The 26,379-nt window shown below is 38.5% G+C and overlaps 1 protein-coding gene across 4 annotated transcripts; it reads left to right on the top strand.

Annotated features, from left to right (window-relative positions):
* Nucleotides 1-931: 931 nt before the first annotated feature.
* On the top strand, nucleotides 932-19,151 carry LOC102080642 (uncharacterized). 4 transcript variants are annotated; one of them, XM_019367128.2, is made up of 18 exons: nucleotides 932-999; nucleotides 1,235-1,281; nucleotides 1,370-1,402; nucleotides 2,182-2,227; nucleotides 6,780-6,934; nucleotides 7,766-7,900; nucleotides 8,134-8,328; nucleotides 8,627-8,689; nucleotides 8,830-9,003; nucleotides 9,195-9,208; nucleotides 9,578-9,600; nucleotides 11,239-11,339; nucleotides 12,313-12,404; nucleotides 13,464-13,690; nucleotides 15,017-15,176; nucleotides 16,383-16,545; nucleotides 16,671-16,724; nucleotides 16,823-19,151. In XM_019367128.2, the coding sequence occupies exons 2-18, from the start codon at nucleotides 1,254-1,256 to the stop codon at nucleotides 17,089-17,091; spliced, it is 1,932 nt and encodes a 643-aa protein (XP_019222673.1). In that variant the 5' UTR covers nucleotides 932-999; nucleotides 1,235-1,253; the 3' UTR covers nucleotides 17,092-19,151. The 4 variants fall into 4 exon arrangements, with proteins under 4 accessions (XP_019222673.1, XP_019222674.1, XP_025753627.1 ...); XM_019367129.2 differs by having other exon boundaries at nucleotides 13,611-13,690; XM_025897842.1 differs by lacking the exon at nucleotides 932-999 and having other exon boundaries at nucleotides 1,228-1,281.
* The last annotated feature ends 7,228 nt before the right edge of the window (nucleotides 19,152-26,379 follow it).

A 26,379-nucleotide genomic window follows, 5' to 3' on the forward strand; every position in this document is an offset into this window, starting at 1 on the left:
CAAAGAAGAGAATAATATCTGAGGATCTGCTTTTCCTCCTTTCAGCCCTTCTTGCATGTATCACCTCCCCTTGTATCTGCTGCATTTGTTCGCACGCCCACTTTCCTTATTCATGTTGAGACAATGATTAATGCACGGATATGTTTCAGAGAGTGTCTCTTGTTTGTTTCTGGTGTGTTTCTAGAAAAAAATGCAGGCAACGTGGTAAATTCAGGTTTATTTATATGCATCAGGAGACACCAGATCACCAACAAGAATTGCCAATAGATAAGATAAGATAAGATAAGATAAGATAAGATAAGATAAGATAAACCTTTATTAGTCTCACAAGAGGGATAATTTTGGTTAGAGTACAAGAGCAGCAAAAAATTAAGCTAAGAAAATGTGAAAATGACGACCCGACAACAGCGTTTGCAGTTGCACGCAGTTTTTATTGGCTCTGGTTTTTCACTGGGCAACTTTCCAGCTGCCCTGCTTGTAGCACACACAACCACACACCTCAGGTCCCGGAAAACACTAAGGGCATCTTGATCATAGGCTTCCCTGACACCGCACCCTGAACCCACTGCTCCACCCCTCCCCTGCAGCTGAGTGTGACCATATTTTAAAGGCCTATGCTTTAAGTTCTATGCTTTAAGTGAACATGTGACACTTCCAGTTTTGATCCTTCGATTGTCAGTCTGGTTTTGCTGGGACTTGCAATCAGACTTGCGCTGATGTATTGCATCCAGACTGATGCAATACATCAGTGTCCCCTAAACAAAGGTGTGCGTACAAAAACGCAGACGTGTATCACGGTGTGGCAAGCAGATATATACGAATGACGAGCTATCAAGCTCATTGTAAGCTGATTGCTCATATAGCAAAGTTCTGACAAGTCAAGTTTTGTTTTGTTTTTTGTTTGTTTGTTTGTTTGTTTGTTTGTTTTTTAGAAGAAAAGCAAATTCCTCAAGATGGAGCTAAATGCTGCAAAATGCGTCACACGATGAAGAGTCGCAGGTCAGTCAAGATCACCTATCAAGATGCAATCATGTAGCACTTCCAGAAGTTTTAAAAACCAGTGGAGGTTCTTCTTTTACTTTCTTTCTTTCTTTTTTAAACACAAGCTCACTGATCCTGCCTCCTTGACTCTTTATTATCAATGGGTTATTTTTAAAAGCTGTCACGAGGGAGGCGTGGTCTTAAAAGTATTTAAGCAACTATGTTTGCCGCTTCTTCTGCATCTCACTGTCAGATGACCAAAAGGCTTCCAGATGATTCCGTTTCGGGCTCTCGGATTTGGTAGGCGAATTTCCCACCTTTACTGAAATAGATTTTGAATAATTTTAACAATTTATTTTTCTTAACTTTATAATAATCCTTCTTTCAGTTTGTTTAATTATTGGCTTCAGCGCTGCATATGGTAAGTAGATTTTATTTTCATTTATTTATTTAATGAGCTCAGAGTAAATTTTCAATATGCTCACTTGTTCCAAACAACTGATGTTTTGTTGTGAGCTTGTGTGGAAAAGTGGAAATAAGGAGAAAGTGGAGGAAAAACAAATATATACAGTACCATGTATCATGTAAAATGTCAATCATATCCTACTTATTAAATTAAAACATTATTATTTTAAAAAATAAATGCTCTTTGTTTATGTGTAAACCCTATTTAATCTATTTGAAATATTAATTAAGCGGAAGCGAATGGATGGATGGATGAAATATTAATTTAACTAAATCCGATTAAGCCGTGAGTGGATGCTTAGAGGGGGGGGGGTCTTTTTTTTTCCATGAAAGAATTTCATGAAAGTACACAGAAAATTATTATTACTGTTTTTTTGTTTGTTGGTTTTTCTTTTTTTTTTTTCCACTTTCAGCTGTGTTTGCAAACCTTTGTCGGGAATTTGCACTGCGTGTGTTTCGTCATAAGATAATAAGTTACAGGGGCGTTATTGAAAAGTGAGAGGTAATTGATTTGGCAGCGAGACTTACACTGATACTGTACTCGTCTCTAAAGAAGAACTGGAGGGCGTTTTTGTGTTTCACCTATTAAAGTCTGAATAATGAAATTTGCCAGAAAACGCTGTCGTGCTATTTCAGCTATATATGTATATCCGTTTAGAACACCTGCCTACATATTAACACGTTTTAGCTTGTTAATGCCATGACTCACAGCTTTGACTTTGCGCTTGTTGGCAGAGCCTGCAGCTGGAGCAAATGCAGCCTCCAAAAACCACTGTTCCCGGTAAGTCTCACTAATTGTGTGTAACTAAATAGAGACTTGAGGAAGAATCTAATTCTCAATATGCATCATCCACATATGATAATGGGGACCCAACCATCCAGGGTGTAGATACATGTATCTATATCTAATACTTTGCATTAAGAATATTATCAGGGTTCCTGGGTCGTTGACCCAGTGCTTTCAGTTTTGTCATGTGTAGTTTATGTTGCCACATCGATGTTCTCACTTCCTGTTTTTCCTGCGTCAGCTCGTCTCTTGTGACGTTAGCCAGATTATGTTCAGCTGTGTACTCACCGGGCTCTCATTATCATCCTCATCAGTCGTGTATTTAAGTCCTCTGTTTCCACTCGTTCACCGTCGTGTCATTGATGTTATGTGGTCTTTTCCACCTGCGTTCAGTCTCTCAGCCAGCCAGTCAGTCCTTTCGTTCCTGCCCTGTTCATCCACTCTTCATAATAAACCATCTTCAGTTCTTCACTATCCACGAGTCCTGCGTTTGGGTCACTTCCTCGCCTCCACACAACACAAATCCTGACAAATATAAGGGGGGAAGTGGGAAAAGTCTTATACACATTATCCTCCATTATTTATTGTTATTGTTATTGTTATTATTATTATTTTCAATATGTATAACATGCAATAATTGCTGAAAAAAATCAATTATATGATCAACAACATAGAACGCTGATGAACACTGAGGTCTAGCAGGACAAGCACTGAGATGAGTCCATTGTCAGAAACCATGAAACGATCATTTGTAACCTTCAATGATTGACTAAATCATCCAGGTAAGGAGTCTCAGACTCAAGTCTCAGGCTCAGACTGAAGAAGTCATTTGGATGAGTAGCGAAATGTTTCTCTCACTGATAAATGTCACGTCCAGATGAACTGAATCAACTTTCTGGGACTTCACTAGTGTGTTTCTGCACTGTGATGATTGCTGAAAGCGCCTTGAGGCCGACGTTGTTGTGATTTGGCACTATATATTTATATAAACCTATAAAATATTCATCTGCAGATGATCAGTCAGCTGTTTTATAGCTACTCCTTGGAGATTGGCTTATAATAAGACAGCTGGGTCGTATTTTTAAGTACTGTTTTAAGTAATAAAGATTGGCTGATCATATTTCAGTTTTAAGCATTAATTAATGATAGTACTCGTTTTCCAAGCGCACTTAGAAACTCCGACACGGAGCCATGGTGCCATGCTGCAAACAGGCATTTCTGCATCTCTGCCATTCAAAAACACTTTGTGTATAGTTTATTTTATGTAATATTGTGTTAGGAAGCACTGCGTTTAGGTCGCAGTCTCCCCTGGAGGCGTGGGTTCAAATCCCACTTCTGACACCACTGTTACGCAGAGAGTGCTATGAAACCCACAGGCATCACTCTCACCTGACTGAACAGAGAGCAACCTTAGTTTATTGGCCAATCTTTTACACACACAGCAACTTCCATCCACCTCTCTCCCACATCCAGCAGTCCACTTTTATATACTCTCAGACCACGCTTTCTCAATTCAAACTGGCCTATGACAGAATCCTTCCAGAGAGGAGGAAAGAAAAACAAATAAGATTAGTTTTCACAAATAATCCTAAAATTATCAGTCACTTGTCAAAATTAAGCAGACATGTCATATATACATACACAATTTAAAGGTCATTTCAAATTACTTTAAATTTCTGCAAATGGTTGACCAATCAAACACCTACGCTAGCTCACATTTTATAATAGAGCTTAAAAAAAAAAGCCGCCTTTTTTATTTTCGGGCTTCCTCTTTATCGGAAAGAAAAGGTAGCTGCCACAGAGGTTTGACCTGGTAACTTACACCAAACATTTGGCTTCCATCTTGGTGAATAGGGATTTAGTGCTGCCTAGCATATTGAATACTGAAATGTAAATTTTCTTTTTCAAGAAAGCAATTGTGAAAGGTGTTGGTTAATCAAGAAGCAGCTCGCTGACAGACAACAGGAAGTGATAGAAAACGCCTCAGGGCTCATGTCAGAGCGCCAACAGACACATTGAACCTGCGTGTCTGCATATCTTGGTTCTAACAAGTTTTGATTTCAGTTTCTGAAATAATCAGAACAGACTCTCCAGCATCAACAACCATTCCATGTTCAAAGTCACTTCAATGTCAACTGTCAGTAGGTTTTTTAAGCATGTCTACATGTCTAAATGCTCTGAGTTGCTACGTTTTAATTAGGTTATTGGATATATGCATTAAAAAGCAACTGAACAAGTATACTTAATGAAATGGCTAGTGAGTGTAAATGTACTGCTGTTAAAATACAGTTATGGCTTCTTTTTCTTATTTTTGCAAAAACTGATCATCTTCCTCTATCTCACCCTATCTCTAGTATCATCTTTTATCACATCCACCCTCTGCATGTCCTCCTTCACTACATCCACAAATCTAATCTGGGATTTTTCCTCTTGCCCAGGGCTCTAGGGTGCGACCAATTTGGTCGCAAATGCGACCAAATTTTTCAGTGGTGCGACTAAAAAAAATATTTGGTCGCACTGTTCGGGTAAAAAAAAAAAAAAAAATCTCTGCAACTCTCCGTGTGGTCAACAACAGACAAACATTATGCCCCTATCGTGGACTAAACCAATCAGAGCTAGTCAGGGGCGGGACCTCTCTGATTGGCCGTGGTCCAGTTGAAAGTGCAGGTGGAAGAGGGGGGGGTGAGTAGCTTGAATAAAGCGATATCGATTCATGAACAGATTCCACACAAAGACGTAAACACAGAGCGACCTGACGCATCAGAATCAGCTTTGTCTTTCTCGGCTTTCTCACCCGAAGGCCCGAACACGGACACGCTGTCGTAGCTCACCGAGCCCACCGTCCGCGCTGTGTTTACGTCTTTTTGCGCTGATTCTGAGCTGCAGGTTTTGTCTCTCCAACCAAAATTCACCAAGCCAGCAGCAAAAGAAGCAGCAAACTACGCTTCACATTTGATCAATGTCGTCATGAATTCCCTCTGAGTTTTGCTGTTTTGCTTCCACCACGATAAAATCACACTTCATGCACAGCTCTCTCTCTCTCTCTCTGTACTTCAAGAACAGTTTCCCGTCTCAAATCTCTGTTTTCTGCATTATTCATTCGCTTATTACCCACCAGTCTACCGTTGTTTACAGCGCTGTCGGCCGCTGTCTTTTTCTTTTCTTTTTCTTTTTTTCACTTAAATGACCTCGGACAAGAAAGCCTAATTTCTGCTGTTCAATACTGAAGAAATTTAAACTTCTTAAAATTGTGCAAAATTACAGAATATTGCAGAATATTTTAAGGTTATCTGCTATAAAAAGTCAGGTCAGAAAAATCTCCTTCATGTTTTTCTGTGTTTTATTCTCAGTTACTTTGACACAAAAGCATCTGCTGTGATGTTCACAGTTCTGATGAAGTCTCACATGTATCAGTACTGATAAATGATCAGAATTATAATATTTCTGACTGTCTGAGGAAAATTGAATCGAATGGATTATAGAAATCAGCGATGATACCCAGCCCTAGTGAGCAGCCTAGGCCTGACAGAAGTGGATGTAGCTGTAATAAGAAAAGAACTATTGATAACTTTTCTGTTAAGTTAAGGCCTGATCCGTCTGAAATTCATAGCCAGCTCTAACACGGTGCCATCAATCTTTGAATGCTGAAGAAGCACAGTGTATACAGAAAACACATTATATGCTGCAATAAATGCACTGCCCAAGTGTCCCCTCTCCCCACTGCCTTTCAGCAGCATGCATGGGGGCGATCGTGGCTTAAGAGTTGGGAGTTCGCCTTGTAATCGGAAGGTTGCAGGTTCGAGCCCCGGCTCGGACAGTCTCGGTCGTTGTGTCCTTGGGCAAGACACTTCACCCGTTGCCTACTGGTGGTGGTCAGAGGGCCCGGTGGCGCCAGTGTCTGGCAGCCTCGCCTCTGTCAGTGCGCCCCAGGGTGGCTGTGGCTACAACGTAGCTTGCCATCACCAGTGTGTGAATGTGTGTGTGAATGGGTGAATGACTGGATATGTAAAGCGCTTTGGGGTCCTTAGGGACTAGAAAAGCGCTATATAAATACAGACCATTTACCATAACAGCAAACAGGTCGTCAGAGGAGGCCAAGATGATGATTAAGTTTAACATTTTCTACAATATTGACAAAGTATTTTAAGCACAAGATTGTTAGTTAATAATTTAGAAATGAATATTGTCTGTATGGACTGCAACTCCCCGCCCCAAAAAAGTGCACATGTAAAACTGCGGTGTTAAGTGATGCGGTTGAAAAATTTGAGTGCGCCTAACTTTTGTGCCGGTGCTGTGCGCCCATGGCAAAAAGTTAGTCTAGAGCCCTGCTCTTGCCTGACAGCTTCATATTCAACATCCTTTATCCTTTGTCCAATATATCCTGCATTCTGTTCTTCACCTCCACCTCCTTTATGCACTGTCTGTTGCTTTTGATGTAAACTTGTTTACCTTCACCACCTCTACTCTTATGTTATGATGTTATGTATGTGCAATAGAAATGAGTGACAGGGATAATATCCTGGGTTTTGTTACCTGTGCTTTTCAGAAAAGATTGCAATGGAATACAATATGACATCCAAGAGGCTGCTTGCTGTGAAAACAAACTTCATCCAGGTTCAAACCTGTTTTGTTGTGGAAAGGAGCCTTACAATCCTGGTACAGCCACTTGTTGTAAAGTTCAACATGGAAAGATCCTCACAGGTAATGAATTTGTGAATTAGCTGACTAAAATGTTAAATTAAATGTTGACTTTGTAAATGTGAAAGAAACAGAGTGCCTGAATGTAAAGAAGCAGCTTCAGTGTTTTACTGTTTTGTTGTCTTCATTTATGTGTCGGGAATCAGAGCGGTCTCTTTAAACTCCTGTTTTGGTAGATGCAGTTTGCAGAGAAGTTAAATTGCACTGCTTGAGAATAAAAAGGTTAATATTAATACTTTACAAATTAAACTTGCAGATGATTGTATAGATTTCCTACTTTGGTTTGAAAAGCTACATTACTTTTACCTCCCTTACGCAATCAGCAGTGACTATGATTTAACTTGAAGCATTTATATTGTGCTTTATAAGACTAGAAATATCCAAATATAGAAGATTACAACCACATCTGAATTTTAAGAGTCTGCCAAAAAAATATTTATCATTGATTGATCCATCTGCTCGCACTTAGTGTTGGATGTTTCAGTTTATTCATTGGGTTAGGGTTAGGCAGAAGAAGTTTATTTTGGTGTTTTTTATTAACTCAATCTTGCATTCTTCCATTTCTTTCTTATAATGGTTGCAGTACATGAAGAAATACAACAAAAGATTAAAGATTTATTGGTTTTCCCCTCACAGTTTTCATCCAGCCCATAATTTATTCCAAACAAGAGGATTTTCTGCTCAAATATAAGAAAAACCTACCGGGATACTTTTATGACTCAACTTTTTGCTTCTCTCTATACTTCTGAACTTCCTTGCAGTGATTTCATTACCATATACCACTCGCCATAACAAATTTTCTGTTGTTTACACTAAGCTATCTTGTTTTTACAGCCAGTGTTACTCAGGGTCTGAGTGAAAAGGTGTCCAAGTGCTGTGACCTGAAGGCCTACAACCCAGTCAATGAAATGTGTTGTCAATCAACCATCATATCAAAACCTGGACCAATGGCTGAATGCTGTGTTAAAGGTGAGCAGACACACAGTTGGAAAAGAAGACTAAATTACATCTTCATTACAAATCATTACTGTCAGTGAAATATTATTAATTAAACACAGAAACATTATTGGTTTTTCACTAGAACAAATTTACAATTCTGTGAAATGTACTCCATTCAGTCATTTTGAGGATACTGGAGCAGCTTCTCAGTTGAGTTATATTTGAAGTAAAAATTTTTAAAATGACAAAGATCTTTTCCACAGATGTTTTTGATGAGGACAAGCAGTTGTGTTGTGGTCCAGCTGATAATAAGACAATTCTGGTGAGGAATTCCCGTCACCATGAGTGCTGTGGTCACAGCCAGTACGACACTGAGACTCAGTGCTGCTGTTCAAATGAGGAGAAGATGGAGATACAATCGAAGGATTCATCCTGCTGTGTCAAGAATTTCACTCCAGGTCAGCTCAGTACATAATAGCATGTCATACTGTGCTGAATGGATTTCATGACATTTTTTGTAGTTTGAGTCCACTTTTACATGTCAGTCTTTAGGTATGTCAAACTGAGGTGTGTCACATCTGTATGGTTACATTTGCTTAAAAAAAAAATAAAAATAAAAAAAAAAAAAAATCAGCTTTCGATTAGTTTGCTTGTAGCAAATTTCAATTTTTCCATTTTCCTTTGGATGGTTAAAGGAAGCTTATGCTAATTACTGTGAGTGAAGCCTGTATGTTGAATTTGTCTTTCCCTCTACAGGCCTTTCAAGTGGAAATACCACCTTCAACAAACCTTCACCAAAGCATGGATATTGTGGTGAAGGTGAGTAGAGCTGATAAGACCTTATAATCCTGAATAAAAAAGCAGTCTTTAATGGATATCATTTATGAAAAACATGTAAACCCAGCATTTAGTTTGAAGGGTTGATCATTTAATCTAAAAAACAATGATCCTTTCCACAGAGATTTACGATATGGAAAATAAGTTGTGTTGTGGTCCAAATAATGATAAAAAGATCCTGACAAAGAAGTCCAGAGATCATGTGTGCTGTCATCATGGCCAGTTCAACGTCAAAACTGAGTGCTGCTGTTATAACAATCATATTGCTGAAGTACAGTTGACGAATTCATCTTGCTGTGAGTCAACTATATTTGAATGTCAGAACTTGTCAATTATTTTTAACAAAATAAAAGCCTAAATACTTATCATATCACACTGATTCTCAAATTAAGTAATTTACATTTTTTAATTTTTTGTTTGTTTTTTGTGGGGTTCTTTTGTTTGTTTGTTTTGGTTAATGAAAACTCTTTGTGCTTTATATCCACAGGTATGAAACAGCAGGTAAGTGTTGTGTTTCTTGGGAAGTCCAGGGGACCTCGGGAAGTAACAGTAAAAATGTCAAGTTTGAAAAAAAGGGACAAGAAGACAAATAGGGATTAAAATTATAATTTTTTTATTAAGTATTAAACAAAAAATGTGTGTGTGAGTGTGTGTGGGTGGGGGTGGGTGGAGTGGGGGTACAATTAGTGTCAGGGTTACAATTAGGTTATGTTTAGGTTTAGACTAAGGGTTATGATTAGGTGTTCATTTTTGATGATTAGGGTAAGCGGCTAGGGAAAGCATTATGTCAACGAGATACCCCACGAAGATATGAAAACAAGACTGTGTGTGTGCGCGTGTGTGTCTTAAATCTTATATTTTATTTTTCAGATATTCAAGCTCCAACCCAAATGGTAAGTTAATGGAAACGTTTTGCTATCATTTCACGCCTCGACCAGCACAGCTTTCTATTATCCATCTAATCGTCAATGCCATTCATTCATACTTTGCAGTAAAAATTACTATAGTTCCTGTCACGGTTCGCGGGTGCAAGCCGTGTGGAATTATTTTAGGACCAAAACAGCAGCTCAGGTGCAGGTGAGTATTTATTGAAGGAAGGACAACGAACAACAAAGGTACTGGGAAAAAGAAACTAAAACCTAAACTGGGTCATACTAACAAAACAAACCAGAACGCAGATGCGGGGAGGTCCGAGGAAACACACACGGAGAGACGCAGGGACATCGAGGGGAAACAACACAGACGAACCAGCAACGACAAAGACACCAGACAGGACTAAAATACACTCAGAGAACACAGGGAGACTACACACAGGTGGGGGACACAGCTGGGAGCGATTAATGTGACGAGACAAGGGAGGCAACTGAAAACACTCACATGAGACACAGACCTTCACAATAAAACCGGAAATACATACACACAAAGACACAGACTAGGAAACGCGGACTTAACACAGGAGTAGACGGCAGAACAGAACAACACTAAACAGCAGGGAGAACAGAACCAAAATCACAGTAAAATAAACATAAACACGGAGTCACAAACACCGGATCATGACAGTTCCACTTTATATACCGTCAGTGCACTTTACATAGTTAAGGACCTTATATAGAGAGAAACTCAGCAATCCCTTTTGAGCAAGCGTCAGTGTGAAGGAAACACTCCACTGAAAGATGTACAGTCATACAGGTAATGGTTGATTAACTTACAGACACAACACTTTCACAAAGTACGACTATTTTACAAAGTAGCAAAGGATTGTTTGGACTATTTATTTAATTTTCTTTATATTCTCAAACGGTCAAAAAATTTAAGTTCAGGTTTTTTGGAGATAAGAAAGTTAAGGAGTTTTCTGTTTTCCACATTGTTTCGCTTTGTTTTTGCTCACTGATTACTTTCACTTAAACATGATGGTTAAGTTTAGACACTCAAATATTTGGTTTGGGAATACATTTGTTTGTTTGTTTGTTTCAGTCAGAATGTATGTCTTTACAATAACCTGAAAGATTAAAAATAATGTTTGGGACACTTAGGAGATCATTTCCATGTATCCTTCGCATATGTGAAGAATAAACGTGCTGCATCATGGGACAGATGCCTAATGACATTAAGTGTGTATCTGTGAGAGGCCAATCGCTTTGACAAAAACTCACAATGGAAATGTTATTTTAGCTTGGTCAAATAATCCAACAGTTCAAATAACACATGGGTTTATAACTGCCATTCTGCCTTATCTGACACATGGCTGCATTTTGCACACCAGTGGAATTGTGTGCAATTATACGTGACAACTGACTCCCAGAAAAATATAACTCTAGCATGATTGGAGGTCAAGGATTAGAAACCAACCAAACTTCCAGAAAATCATTAAACCCATTACTGCACTGAAATTTGCATAAAATTTAAATATATGTTGTACGGTCTACATTATAAAACAAATTGTTTCCATACTTCTTTTTTTTTTTTTTTAAATTTAATGTGATATGGACTGTTTTGTGCTGATTGTTGCCTGTTTTTACACACATCCACAGCACTGAACCAAACACACATCTCTGTGGGTCGTCGTGTTACAATCCAAAGCAAAATCGCTGCTGTGAGAGTAACCACGAGCCTCACTCACTTGACAACTCAGGTGTCACTATCTATTTGTTTGTTTGCCTTAGTTTTGTAGTTGTTTTGGTTGTTACTATTGTATTACATCATTCTGTGGCGTATGTAGTATGTAGCTATGTAGTAGAGTAAGTTGAACAAGGTAACCTCACCCCAACAAGGCAGTTAGAGCTGAATGAGCAATTGTTTGTTTGTCATGTTTGTCTTATGTGTATCACTGTAAAACCAAAGAATTACTTGAACGCGTCATTTGATTCTGTGGTATTTATTATTTTGGAAAATACCTCTAGGGGTAAACAGTTAAAACAAAAGACAGAAGATTGTTTTAAAGAACCTTTAGTGGATTTAGTGGAATGTAGTAGTGAGAATGCAAACTGACATGATACCCAAAGAAGCAGTAGTAGCATAACATAAAAAGAAGGATTTTACCTTCCTACCTGTGTTTGACATATTCATCCACCCCCCTTCTACAACCAGCTGAGCCATGCTCTAGGATTTATAGTCTTTTTTTTTGTCCAAGTTGAGAAACTATGTGATCACAAAAATATGATTGTCTCATGATCATTCTTGTAGTAACTTGCATCAATAGTCATGAAACATTAATATGTTATTGTAGCAACAACAGGAAGAAGAAATTGGTCATATAATTATCAGTTATTATACACATTAGTGAGCCTATCTCAGCTCTTGAGAGGTCACGGGTCTAATGGTAAATTAAGAGATGATGAAATTATGATTATGAGAGAAATAAGAGGGGGGAAATCAGATAGAAGAAGTCTGGGTGTCTGTTTGAACTCATTCATTGTTAGTCAAAATCAAAAAGTGTAACAATGTTTTTACATCACTTGAAATTCAGGACAGTTCAAAGGATGTGAAAACACATAAACTCTGACTTCAAACAGTGAATTTTGTTTCAGAAAATTTGAATCTGCAGTTGAAACTTGCTTGCTATATCTCCTTTCTCCTCTTTCTACTCTCTAAACCCCCCTGTTTAGGTCAAAGGAAGGCCACAGCCACCGTGTACAACCCACATACTCAGGTCTGCTGTGATGGACGTGTATCTCCGTGGAAGCCTTGGATCGATCAGGTAATGTACTAATTGCTCCCCACCCCCTACTGGGAAAAATGATCAAACCACCATTTCCACTGAAAGTTGAAAATCTAAAGCACTGTTTTACTAAAGCAGAAAAATGTTTTAAAGCCTACAAACTGGAAAACAATGCACATCCTTTTATTATTAAATTCAATCATATAGCATTACAATGTAGAAAGTTGTCAAGAGTGCTACTCTTTGACAATAGAATTCAGAGGTCCAGGTCACTGCTTTCACACAGTGCCAGAGGCTGGATTCTATTTCTGTTTTCTATGTGTAAAATTCCCTTAACACCGTATGTGTCACAAGCGATGGCGGGGACTCAAGCGCAGAGCAGAGTTCAGTTCCAAAAAGTTTTATTTACACAATCACCAGATGCAGAATATTTACAGTGGGGGAAATGCAGGGTTCCTAGGGTCCAGGGGGAAAATCCGGGAAGGGGAGGCTCTCTTACACACGCTCTCTTCTTCACACACGTCCACACAGCGGGTAGGTTACGGGTCCGGGAAAACTATTCACAACAGAGATTGGTTAAGCAAAATCACAGATGTACACACAAAACTTCACTGAGGCTATTGTCTCACTAATGTGTCTCGCACAATCATCCGGTGATGAGACTGTCTGCGTCCCGGCTTTAACTGGCAAACACATAATGGCAGCCTGATGGGTGGGTGTGTGGACCAAGGCCGGGAGCCCGCAGTGAGCTCCGCCCATGCGGCAGGGTGAGAGAAAGAGTAGTAAACAAAAACACATGTAGCCTTGTGGGGCCAGCCGGGCAGACACGGGGACCATGATAGCCCTTATTCATTACTGCCAATACAAAAGGATCAAAAGTCTGGTAAGGCTGAAAGACTGTAGAAACATAATGCATAGATGTTACATGTATGTAATGCAGAATTTTTGCAAGTGTTTTATGTTCTTAATTTGCATTTTTTGATCAAGTGTTTTTTTTTCATAACTCATGCATTTCTCTGTTTGGCTCTGAATGTGTAAACTACAGAGTCTGGTTGTGCCTGCTTGCACAGTTTACTGTATTATGTCTGATTCTTCAAGTGCTGTGGAGAGACGCCGTATGGCTCGGCACAACGTGGAGCTCTGTCTTGTAATAAGACCTTGTACGAGGACAGATATGATGGAGAGGAATGTTCAGAGATGGGTATTCCTTACAACCCGGCTAAAGGGACCATATGTTGTTCTCAGTTTCATGGCAGCCCAGGACAACACTGCTGTGGGACAGAAATTTACCGGCCTCGTACTGAGATCTGCTGCAATGGACACAGGTGATTGTGTGCATGTGTTCTGTTTACCTGCTTTACATTGCTGATAAAATCCAGTGAAAAGGGATTTCTTCTTTTTTTTTTTATCTGATTAGTATCTAATGGCACCTGTTTTGAATTTAGTCAGTCAGTGCAGCTGGGAGCATGGAAACTAGTTTAATCTATTGTCTTCTGAGTGAGGGTTAAGGGTAACCGGAGAAGTAGAATGAAACATTTTTCATAGCTGATGATTTCATATGGTTTCTAAGACACACAGTTGCGTAACAAACCTTGCCCTGCCTTTCGTTTGGTTCCCAGGACTCTTAAAATACATTTCTTTCAGTCTGTGTGGGGTCTCATTGGGTTTCTGTGAGCTCATGACTCATCTTAGAGCTAAAGTATTTAGCTATTGCATCATTAAGTATTTTGCAATTTGAAGTGACACATTTGTGTTTAATATATAAATTATTGCCCAACTCACCAGGTATTTATACTCAGGATTCACTTTTATGGTTATGTCTGTAGGAGTTAAACTGGTTGACTTTTTGGCTGCTCTTGAGTCTGTTTCCAGTTGCAGTAGCTGTCAAAGTGCATTTGCTATAAATGCATTCTATGTAGACAATGACTGAGAGCTTAAAGTGCAGCTCTGATGTTCTGCTTTCAGTGCACAGCTTCTGTAAAAACAATGAAATGAAGAAGTTATCTTCCAGAATGACACCCAACACTATACATAAAGACTGTCACAGGATAACCCATGCCTCTGGGGGACTAAGACTGTGTATGGCCCACAAAAAGCGAGAACGGCAATTTCTATTGTTTTATATCTAACCGAAAGAATAGAGTTGTCTTAGTTGTGAATGTGACAGTAATGCTGCTGTGAACCACTTCTTTATTCGTTTGATTCAAGTCGTAAGTAGGTTAGTTAAAATACATATTTCTGGGGAGGGAGGGAGGGAGGGATGGATGGATGGATGGATGGAGTCTTTGCTTAAATAGTATTTTAATCTTTGTGAACAAACTTCTGTATTTGTAATTTTTGTATGAAAACCTCAGAAGTGATAAGTAGGAAATCTTTTTGATTCTTGGGGTAAAAATATCTAATTTCTGAGATAATTAATTAATGCTTGCATGGTTTGTTCTGGGGGAGGGACTTAAGCTTTATAATCCTGGGTTATTGCTCCTGAAGGGGAGTTTAAGGTGGCACTGTAAGAGTAAAGCCTGCCTCAAAGTGCATTTCCTCCATCGCATCTGTTGCCTCCTTACAAACTCATCTAACTCAGCCTCTTACAAACATAATTATTTATTTTTGTCCTTATTTGATATTAATTTGTCCCTCTGTTTTCCAACCAGACATCTGAAATCAGAAAACATTCACTGCTGTGGGGTCAAAGCCTACAACATTAAAGACCCACAGATGAAGTGCTGTGCAGGAACACTGTACAATCTGACATCATTAGACAAGCATGGAGGGGATGCGCAGTGCTGTGGATCCATTCTGCAAAAGCCACAGGTAGAATTAGTAATGATGTTATGAAAATATGTTGTTTGTTTATCTTATTTGTGTATTCCACTGTATTATGTCATTAGATTTAACACAGCTACTCCTGCCTTGATGCAAAGTGAGAGTAGGTATGTTGGCCACCCTGTCCCATAACTTTTCACACTGTGTGTTTTGTTTACAGTGGCCTATCATTGTTAAAGCGCCTCTTTCTGACTGGTGTCTTCTGCCTCTTGGTGTCATTTCAAAATGACGGATAAACCATGATTTGATCAATATGAAAATGGAAAAAAGAAATAACTGTTAAAAAGTTACCTTTCTTGAGCTTTTTAACTATCTCAGAGTCCTGTCTGTAATTTTGAAGCAACATGAATAACACTGGTAAAGGAGAGAAACTGATATGGGCCTGAGGGGTAAACATTTAGGAAACCGCAACTCTCTCTCTAACTGCATAACTGAACTACAAATCCAAAATATATTTAACTTAAGCACAGTCAGCATAAAGTGAATGAAAACAGCATGCTGTAACAAGTGACTCATCACTGGAGCTACTTGGAAACTGTTAAAAACTTTTCATAAACATTTAGAGGTTTTTTTTTTTTAAAGCAGAATAATCATCTTCTGTGTACATTTTATGATTCTTTCTGCAAAAGCTAGACTCACAACAATTCAGTAGAGATTATTGGCAAAAGAAGCAATTCTAATCTGAACCAGCAACAATTATCAGGGTTGATGAACCATTATAATCATGTCCTTTCAAATGCTTCATCTCTCTATCATGAAACTGTTTGCTGGAGGTATTTACTGTATATTTGACAGTCAGACTGACTTTAGTCAAAGTAATCTTTTATATTAATCTCCAAAAATTTACCTGATATCAGCTATGTATCAACATTACTGGCTGAAGTTGACTTTATGGCTTGTCTGAACTAACACAGTGTTCAATGAGTCCAATCAATCATGCTTTTATTTAACATAAAATGCTATATGCCCTTGTATTCTTAATCCTATTTATTCTATTTGTCCCCTTTGTATACTCTGTATTTATATATGTCTCTATATTTATATATGTGTATATACGGTATATTTCTGCTCACATTCTGTAACTTCTGTCGGTGCTGTGCTATTGGAAACCGAATTTCCCGGAGGAACCCACCCAAGGGATTAAAAAAGTTTTATCTAATCTAATCTAATCTAATATATCTTTTCAAAAACCAGGACATTTGCTGCTCAAGTGAGGACAAAGAGGTGCTCTACTCTGCCGAAATAGGGTTCAGATGCTGTGGTCACCTTTACTATAACACCACCCTGTGGTCATGCTGTGCTGGGGGGCTGAGAAGAATCCGTGAACCAGGACAGGATCAGAGAAAGATGATTAATGGTCTGTTGTGTCTGATGAGATGTTCTCTCACAAAGTTTATCTTCAGTGTATGTCATATTATCTCAATGCCACAGCCCAGATTCTGTATTTAACCAATAATACACCTATAATGTTCTTGTTTTTAGGATCCAGACTTCTATCTGTGAATAATCTGAACAAAATCGATCTTTGCAAAGAAAGTAAGATATCATCTGTAATTTAGATTTTTTTTTTTTAAACATCAGAACAAATGCTGTTTACAAGTATATGTAAAGTACTTGTGTGTCTCATTGTTTAGTGCACATTGGGACTGTGGAAAGTGTGTCGCTGCAGAGCATTGTGTTCAGGAGTGTGCTGAAGGTCCATGGGATGGAGGCCAAAGTGAAAGCTCTGCCTTTCCCTTACATCCTGGAAAGAGATGATCGCTGCAGCTCCCCTAAACTGATTGCTGGGAAGACCTACTACTTTAACAAAGTTAATGTTTTCATTGATTTCAATCATGACTCTGTTCTTCAGTCACTCCATTTCATTATTTCCAAATGTTCATCTCAGGTCACCACTGGCTGAAGTATACATGGTCAGTGTGGATCTGTTGCTCCCTTCTTTGAACAAGTTCTCTTTTTTTCACATATTTACTCACAGTGTTGGCTTTGTCACACAGAAAATCAATTAATTACACATCACATTATACTGGTTAACATTTTTTTGCAAAGTAATTTGTTACCATATTTATTACAGAGTACTTGTTGCATTGCAACCTCATATACTCACCCCAAATTACTCTCTGATGCACCCATCACAGTGTGAATGTTTGCTCGAACTTAAACACAGAAAGAAGTCGTTGTATGAATGTGTGAATGAGGGACGTTGTATCAAGCGCTTTGAGTGCTCAGGTAGGGTAGAAAAGTGTTATATAGAAGAACCTGTCCATTTATCAGTAGTATACAATACTTCACATGATATGTTGTTTATACATTACTCTGCCTATGTCCAGCCAAACCATGTTGCTCTGTTGTTTAACACATCCCAAGATGTCTTATCACAGACAGAATTTAGGTACTTTAAGTAAAGAAAACAAAAAACAATGTAGCTTTTAACTTCAGTTTTACAGGGATTCACATTGTAGTGATTCACACAACTTGACATTAATCAATACTGTAACACAGTAAGCTGGTGCACAATGTTGTTTCTCAAATCTAAATTTGAACAAAATCTAAATGTAACTTTGATTCTTGCACTGATCTAAAATACAAGGGACAACTGTTTGCACATGTCCTTGAACCATACAATTCAATACTTGCGGTAAAGTCCATGATTTACTGTGATTGTTAATTCTAATGAATGATAAACACTTAGTGCCAATATCATGAATACAAATATGTTAGAAGGACCCACTAAAAATTCCATGAATTTCTGTTTCTTTGAATGTGATTCATGTAAAATAGTTAATGGTAAGGATAGGTATGGGAATTTAAGAATGGTAAGGAATTTAGTAAGGATTTGAGGGACATTTAAGCTATAAGCAAACATAAACACTGCCTGCTTGATTTAGTGACTTTGTTGTTAATATAATATATTGCATATATATATTATAAATGTTTATAATTTGAATGGACCTTTTATCCTTTAAGGATTCAAATAAATAAATGCAAACACTACTTAAACCTGCTGTGTTTTCTCTTGTATTCAAATACTGTAGCTTCCCGTTAATAAAAAGCAACGTGAGCAAGCAATCTAAAATGATCTACCCAACCAATATACCTCTGTTTGGCCTCTTCTCTTAATGTAGCTTTCATTGTTAATAATAATTATATCCGCTCAAAACTCAACTGACTTATAGTTTCTTTGAGTATTTTCTAACACAGTCATCTCTGAGCATTACACTTTTTTTCTGTCTTTGCACAACATAAAACTATATTGTTGACTATAATTCGTATCAAAGCTGCCAGATAAAATAGTGTAGCGGGTCAGGGTTGTTTTGGGGTTTTGTTGTTATAGTTCCGTTTTCTGTTGACATGGTGATGAGTGACGCGCTCTCTCGGCGACTGTGTTTCCGGGGAGAGAGCGCCTTTTTTGTTGTTATGTGTGGTTGCCGCGCTGAGGAGGGAGGTAGCGGCAGTGTTCTGGGCCGGTTGCGAATAAACGGGTGCTCCCAAAGAAACCTCTGTCTCCTCCGTGTCTGAGCTCGCCACAATAGGCTAAAAGAAGAAAAAAACACAAAATACTTCCCATTCTACTATTATCAGTTGCGTGGGTCATCAGCGACAATCTTTGATCCTCATTTTGCTCATAAAAACGTTTTTATGTTTATATTCACAGATTTTTTCTTTCAGCTGATTTTAAAATCCCAGCTGACTTCGGGCGAGAGGGAGGATACACCCTGGACAGGTCGCCAGTCTGTTGCAGGGCTAACAATGAGACCGAGACAACCATTCATACCATTCGACATACTAACTGTACCTCTTTAGACTGTGGGAGGAAGCCGGAAAACCCACGCAAACACTGAGAGACCATGCAAACTCCCCACAGAAAGACCCCGGCCTGATGGTGGAATTCAATTGAGGACCTTCTTGCTGTGAGGCAACAGTTCTACCATCGTGCCAACATGCTGCCTTTTGTAGAAATCAGTCCACAATAAACACAATTTGTTTTTCTCTGCAAATGAGTGGAATCAGAAAGTTCATAAATATCTTAGATTAATGTCTGAATCCTAACGATGATTTTCTTTTTAGTAGCTCTAACGTGATGGCGAACAAGATGGCGGATGTAGCAGATGGTGGTGCAGACGTAGCTCCGACTTTCAAACGGTCACGATTAAAACCAGAGATATATAAAACAACTGATGGGAGGGTAATTGTAGAGGATGAACTACTTAATTTCCTTGCTGTAAAAATCAAAACTTTAAGTCAGGATGAAATTGTGTTGTTGGCCACGAACACATTTGAATCCGAGGGGATTGAAGCCTCCAAGAAAGTTTTGTTTGAGCTCTGCCCCGCTACCTCACAGCGGTGCGTTGGATATAAAGGACAGCATAAAGACGCCAACAATATTAAACTCTGTCTTAAAGTGCTGAATGAGTGTGGGGAGAATGTCCCAAGATTTGTATCTCATCACCTGGATGATTTGCCGCCTGTTACATACTCCAGCATGGATGTGTGTTGTCTACTACGGCGAATGGACCAGCTGTGTGCTGAGGTGGGTGCTTTAAAACATGTAGTTAAACTACAGGCGGATGTCTGCGAGCAAGTTATGACCAATGCTGTGGAGGTCGACCAACGTGTGACTGTTCTTGAGTGTCGGTCTGAGGTGACGGCTGAGCCTGTTACTCTGAATGCTCAGGGGTCGGGGACCCATTCTCATTTTCCCCTGGGGAAACACGCAGAGGAGCAGTGGGGGAGTCGAAGTAAAGGCGGCCCGCGCGGAAGGCAGGGAGCCAGAGCTTTGGCTGCTTCAAGGACTGGGACAAGCACAGTGTCAGCGTTTTGTCCGGAGATGTTGCTATGTGGTCAAGATCGGGCTCCGACGACAGCCTCAGATCGTAATATGGAAACTACAGCAACAACGGAGGATCCCGTTGAGACAGTGATTTCTACATGCTCCCCGCAATGGAGTAAAGTTGTGAAAAATGGCAAGCCTCGTCACAAGCTGGAGAAGGTTAATTCGGGTTCAGGAATGCATGCTGCTACCACTGGACGTAACAAGAGGCCTGGACCTGTATCGATTATCGGCACTGGAGCTGTGAGTACAATTAGAACTGTGAAAACTAAATTGGTGAGCGTGTTTGCCACTAAATTTGCCCTGGATGTAGATGCAGAAACTCTTGCTCTGTATTTGAGAGAGAAACTCAAAAGAGATGTGACCTGTCAAAAAATTGCTAGTAAACGTAGCAGGTTCGGCTCTTTCAAGGTTACTGCTGAATGTAATGATGTGGGTGAAATGTACAATCCTGAACTCTGGCCTGAAGGGGCTCTGGTCCGGCGTTTTTATGAACCTCATAAGCCCGGTACGGTGGTGCCAAACTCAGTGGATCCAGCAGGGGAGATAACTGCGCCTTCTGGTACCAACGTATCAACATGAAGATGTCTATTAGGGTATTATCTTACAACTGTCGTGGTCTACGTTTGGGACAGAGTGCAGGGGACAAAGCTCGACGGATTGTTGTGGACAGTCTGCTTGCAGAATGTGACATTTTATGCTTGCAGGAGACATGGTTGTCCAAACAGGACCTGGGAAAACTTAACTGTCTAAATGCAAGTTTTTTGGGAGTGGGGGAATCAACAACTGATCTCAGCACAGCTATAGTCAGAGGCAGAATACCTGGAGGGGTTGCTGTGCTTTGGGACAAAAAAATAGACCCTGTGATAAAGCCCATTAGACTGAATGTAGACTGGTGTATTGGTATACAATATACACAGAATAATAGTAGTTTTATCATTCTTAATATTTATACTCCCTATGAATCTTGTCAAAATGAGCAAGAATACCTCAGTAGGCTGGCTTTTATTAATGCATTTATTCAAGACAACGATACTTACAGCATATATGTTTTGGGTGATTTTAATGCTGATCTCACAGACAGCAGTTCTCGGTTTGCTAACCACTTAACTCACTTTTGTGAAGTTAACAATCTTATCCTGTCTACCAAAGTGTTACTGCCTGCAGATAGCTATACATACATAAGTGAAGCCTGGCTGGACCATTGTATTTGTACAGCTGATGGACATGCAGCTTTAGCAAACATAACTATTAGGTATGAGGTAACTGTGTCAGATCATATACCTTTTGGATTTACTGTGAATGTGGAACAAATGCCAGCAACAACTGGAAATAATATTGCTAATATTGCTACCAGTGTAAAATTAGACTGGTCAGCATGTAGTGAAGATGATTTCTTAGCTTATCATAGTAATACCGATATACATCTGAACAACATTTCTTTGCCCAAAGAAGCTATTTTGTGCAAGGATGTCAACTGTAAGAATGCTGTGCATAAACATTTACTCTGCTCCATGTATGATGATATAGTGACTGCTCTGTATGAAAGTGGTACACTGCTTGATAAACAATATAAGCATAAGAAACCTAACATCAGACCTGGCTGGAAAGAACATGTATCTATGTACCATGATGAAGCTCGTATAGCTTATAAATGTTGGGCCATGGCTGGAAGACCTAAACAAGGCCCAGAATTTGAACAGAAAAAATGTGCGAATGCCAGATATAAGTACGCTGTTCGCTTTATAACTAAAAATGAGCAAATGCTGAGAGCAGATTCTTTGGCCAGGAAAATGCTGTGTAATAATATGACAGATTTTTGGAAAGAGGTGAAAGCTCTTAATAACTGTAAACCATCTTTACCATCAACTGTTGAAGGTGTTTCTGGGGCAGATAACATTGCAGCATTATGGAGACAGCATTACAGCGCGTTGTTTAACTGTATAAAAAGTGATCCATATGAGGACAATTTTGACATGAGTAATGACACAATAAGTGTAAGGACACATGAAGTATATGAAGCCATTCATAGGTTGCCTGATAATAAATCCTCTGGTTTGGATCACATCACTGCAGAACATTTAAAACATGCTAGTTTAAGGCTAGCTCCTCTTTTAGCACTCTGTTTCACTGGGTTTATGATTCATGGCATATTACCAGACTCAATGCTGTGTATTTTATTGGTACCAGTTATGAAAGACAAAGCTTCAAAAGTGAGCTGTTTGGATAATTACAGGCCGATTGCACTAGCCAGTATTTTATCTAAGGTGTTAGAAAGAATCTTGTTTGACAGAGTTAGTGTGTTCATCTCTTCTCTGGATAATCAGTTTGGCTTCAAACCAAAGCACGGCACTGACATGTGCATATATGCACTCAAGGAAATAGTCAGTTTGTATAGGGCTAAAAATTCATCTGTCCTCATGTGTTTCATTGATGCCTCTAAGGCTTTTGATCGAGTGAACCACAGAAAACCTTTTGATAAATTGAAGAGACGGGGAGTTCCTCAATACATCGTGAGGATTCTCTCTTACTGGTACGCTCATCAGAGCATGCAGGTTAAATGGGGAAGTAGTATTTCTGCCCCCTTTGGTGTCAGCAATGGTGTCAGACAGGGTGGGATTTTGTCTCCAATTTTATTTAATCTATATGTTGATGATCTGTCCATACAGCTGAGAGCCTGTAACACTGGGTGTATATTAGGTAAAACACTGATAAATCATCTTATGTATGCAGATGACCTGGTTGTTTTTAGTCCAAGCAGTGCTGGGTTGCAGGATCTTCTTAATGTCTGTACTGAATATGGTGTGCAATATGACATAGAGTACAATGCTGCTAAAAGTGCTGTTTTGATATGTAGAACCAAGCAGGATAAACAGCTAAATTTCCCTTTGTTTAAACTGGCCCAAAAAACTCTTGAAGTTCATAAAAAGGTGAAATACCTCGGTCACTTTATTACTGAGGAAATGAATGATGATGATGACATTTACAGACAACGATGTAAGCTCTATGTGCAGGCAAATACTATTGCACGCAAATTCAGTTTTTGTTCACTTCCAGTTAAAGTGGCTTTGTTTAAAGCGTATTGCACACCGCTATATACTGCCCCCTTGTGGTCATCCTACAAACAATGTAGCATGCAGAAGCTGCATGTTGCATATAATGATGCGATGAGAATCCTTTGCAGGATACCTAGAAGTGGTAGTGCCAGTCAGATGTTTGTAGCTGTGGGTGTTTGGACTTTTAAAGCACTTTTAAGAAAGTTAATGTACAATTTTAGAGAACGACTGGATGGTTCGAGTAACAGTATAATTTTAGCACTTACAGATCCGACACTGAGTGGTTCCCGTTACTCATCCAGTCTGAGAAAGCACTGGTTAAAGTGTTTGTGTATTTATTGATTTATTTTAAGTAATTGTGTTTTATGTATATTATGGTTTTATATTTTTACAAATTTTTACAAATGCTTTATATTTTTACTAATGTTTTATATACTTATTTATCTACATATAGATATATATATGTGTGTGTGTTTCTGTCTTGTTTTTTATGGACATGAAGTCTGCCAATAAAGATTGAATTGAATTGAATTGATGATGTTAATAGATACTAGAGCATTGCATGACACTCACGATAAGAACAAAAGAAAAAAGAAAAAGCAATGGCGATGTGCTCATTTACGCACGTGTTAAAGCTATTGTGTAACTTCAGCACACAGACGGGTCATGATTTGACAGCATGAGATGCTTTGTGTTCTGCACACTTTATAGATCAGCTGTAGAGCAGACTTCAGGTTTACACGACGGAATAGTTTGTCAGCACTCTTCAGCGAATCCTGCGCTCCACCTGAGTTATTACGCTATAACTCCGAAAACATTTTCAGGTTTTATGAACTTTTTATCTGTGCTGTTTGTTACTTAAAAGTGTTCAGTTCGATTCCGCAAAAATTCCAGGAATGTGGAGGACTTGTTTTCACTAACACTAACTTGATTATGGACACTTTTTCAAAGAAACATCAGGTGAAATTCGTGATTGCATAACTGACACAGCAGTTTTGCAGATGTACGTCACGCTCTCTCAACCGTTGAACAAACAGTAGTTAGGTTTTGGCTTGAACGGAAACAAAAAGTTCACGACAAAAAAAATAGAAGAGTTTTGTTTGTTTGTTTGTTTGTTTGTTTTTTGTTTTTTGTTTTTAAAAGTTGTTAGTGTGTTTTACATTTTGACAATACTGCCCAACAATCTCCATGCTTTAGCAAGGAATTACTGTGTGATTCTGATAGAAAGCGTCACACATGCCTGTTCCCAGCATAAAGTTGTATAAACATGTTAAGTGTACAAATACAACTGGCGGGATTGTCCCGATGAGTAGACGTTCACTGTGTATGCTTTTCCTTCCTTGCAATTAAAATAAACGCGTTGGAATTCGCTACTCTGTGTGTCTCACTTCATAACATAATTTTTTTTCTAAAAGATTCCTAAAATTCCTAAATACATTTTCTGAAGATTATTTGTATTTCACTTTTTGTACTGGATGCCAAAGTAGGAACGATTTATAAATAAATCAATGCATATTTTGTGTGCACCTTTTAGAAAGACAAATAGTTTCACCTTCAGACAGTCTCTATAATAAAATTATCCGCACTGTTTTTCTTTCTCTATAAAGCAAATATCTGATTCTTTTTTATTAATTTATTTTTGTCCGGGACGACTTTAAATTCATGTGTTACATTGATTCTTTTTTTCTTGCATATAAGGTTAAATTAATTTTCCAGTCAAAAACAACATTTCTCTTGCTGTAAATTTCTTCCAGTTTTTATCCTTCATTTAAAAAAATTCATATCACAATAACGTTGCAGCGTTGGTATTTAAGGATTAAGTGAAAATAAATAGGCGTAATTTGTCCCAGCAGCCCCCAGTTCTCAGGACCACAGACTGTCCCCAGTAATTTCTAACAAAGTGTTCCATCTTTATATCAGAAACACGATTCTCCTTCAGCTGCTTCTCATTGATATGAATTGCGAGACTTTTCAGATCAATGGGAGGCAAAAAGAAACACGTACAAAACTCGCTCCTCCTCATCATGGGATCGAATTGATATAGACAGACATAGCCACACTGTTAAAAAAAAAAAAAACAATCCTAGAAAAACAGTAATATTCCGGCAGCTGGGGCGCCAAAATAATACCAGAAAATAACTTTCTCATAAAAATATGGTTATTTTCAGTAATGACAATACAGTTTGTTGCCCTAATTTTACATGGGATTTTGCCTTTTTCAAGTGCTTTTAAACATTAAATTAGGAACATGTTAATGTGATTAAACAGTGAAATTACCTATAAACAAGGTCAATGAATGTGGCAATATGAATAATAATACTTAAATGTACAGAAATATACAGTTAACAGTAGGTTTAAATAATAATGGATTGCATGCCCTGGGATAGACTGACAGAGGCGAGGCTGCCATATCGCACCATCGGCCCCTCTGGTCATCACCAGTAGGCGGTAGGTGAAGTGTCTTGACCACGGACACAACGACCGAGAGTGTCTGAGCCGGGGCTCGCACCGGCAACCTTCTGATTACAAGGCTAACTGCCAACTCTTGAGCCACGATCGCCCTAAATAGCAATAATTATTATTATTATTTGATGTAAAAAAAAGTTTATGAGAATCATTTTATATATTTTTCCACAGCATTACATTTGAATTTAACAGTTCAATCTTTCAAATAACGGACACATATTTGTGAAATTATGATACATTTGTGAATGTATTTTAACAATCTAAATATGCATATGTACAGACAGATACATTTACAAAACAAGAAAATTATGTTTTATTACACTACAGTGATTTTACGTTAATTTACATTTGAAATGTGAAATCACAGTCTATTTATGTAAATTTAATGATATTAGAAGAACAGAACAAAACTGTAAAATACACAGTAAAATACTTTTATATTAGGATTTTTTTTTACAGTGCAGTTTGTTTTAATAATAATCAGTGCAATCTACCAAAACTGACTTCGATTAATGAGTCACAAACGAGCAGACCCCACGATAGCGCAGTAAGTGTAAGAGCAGGTTTTACGTGTTCAAGAGGCAGATCTAGGATCAAGCTGACGCTGTTTTTATTGTTTGTTAACGTGTTTTTTTCGGACTTGCCTAACAATAATGTTTTTGAATACAATTACTTTTTAAAGAAACTGTAAAGTAACTTGTTAAAAGTGTGTCAAAAGTAAGTCAAATAAGCGTTCATTACAGCCGACATAAGCAGAAGAGCATTTCTGAAGTTAAAGATCTTTGTAGCATTTTTCTTCACGACCTATATTTAAGTTATGTTGCAACATGAATTTTGA

This window comes from Oreochromis niloticus, linkage group LG14 (assembly GCF_001858045.2).
Source record: "Oreochromis niloticus isolate F11D_XX linkage group LG14, O_niloticus_UMD_NMBU, whole genome shotgun sequence".
In the NCBI taxonomy this organism is placed as follows: Eukaryota; Metazoa; Chordata; class Actinopteri; order Cichliformes; family Cichlidae; genus Oreochromis; species Oreochromis niloticus.

Coding starts and splice junctions, on each gene's coding strand:
- LOC102080642 (XM_019367128.2), top strand. CDS start 1,254: ATGATTCCGTTTCGGGCTCTCGGATTTG. Junction 1,282..1,369: donor GTTTCGGGCTCTCGGATTTG/GTAGGCGAATTT, acceptor TCCTTCTTTCAG/TTTGTTTAATTATTGGCTTC. Junction 6,935..7,765: donor ACATGGAAAGATCCTCACAG/GTAATGAATTTG, acceptor TTGTTTTTACAG/CCAGTGTTACTCAGGGTCTG.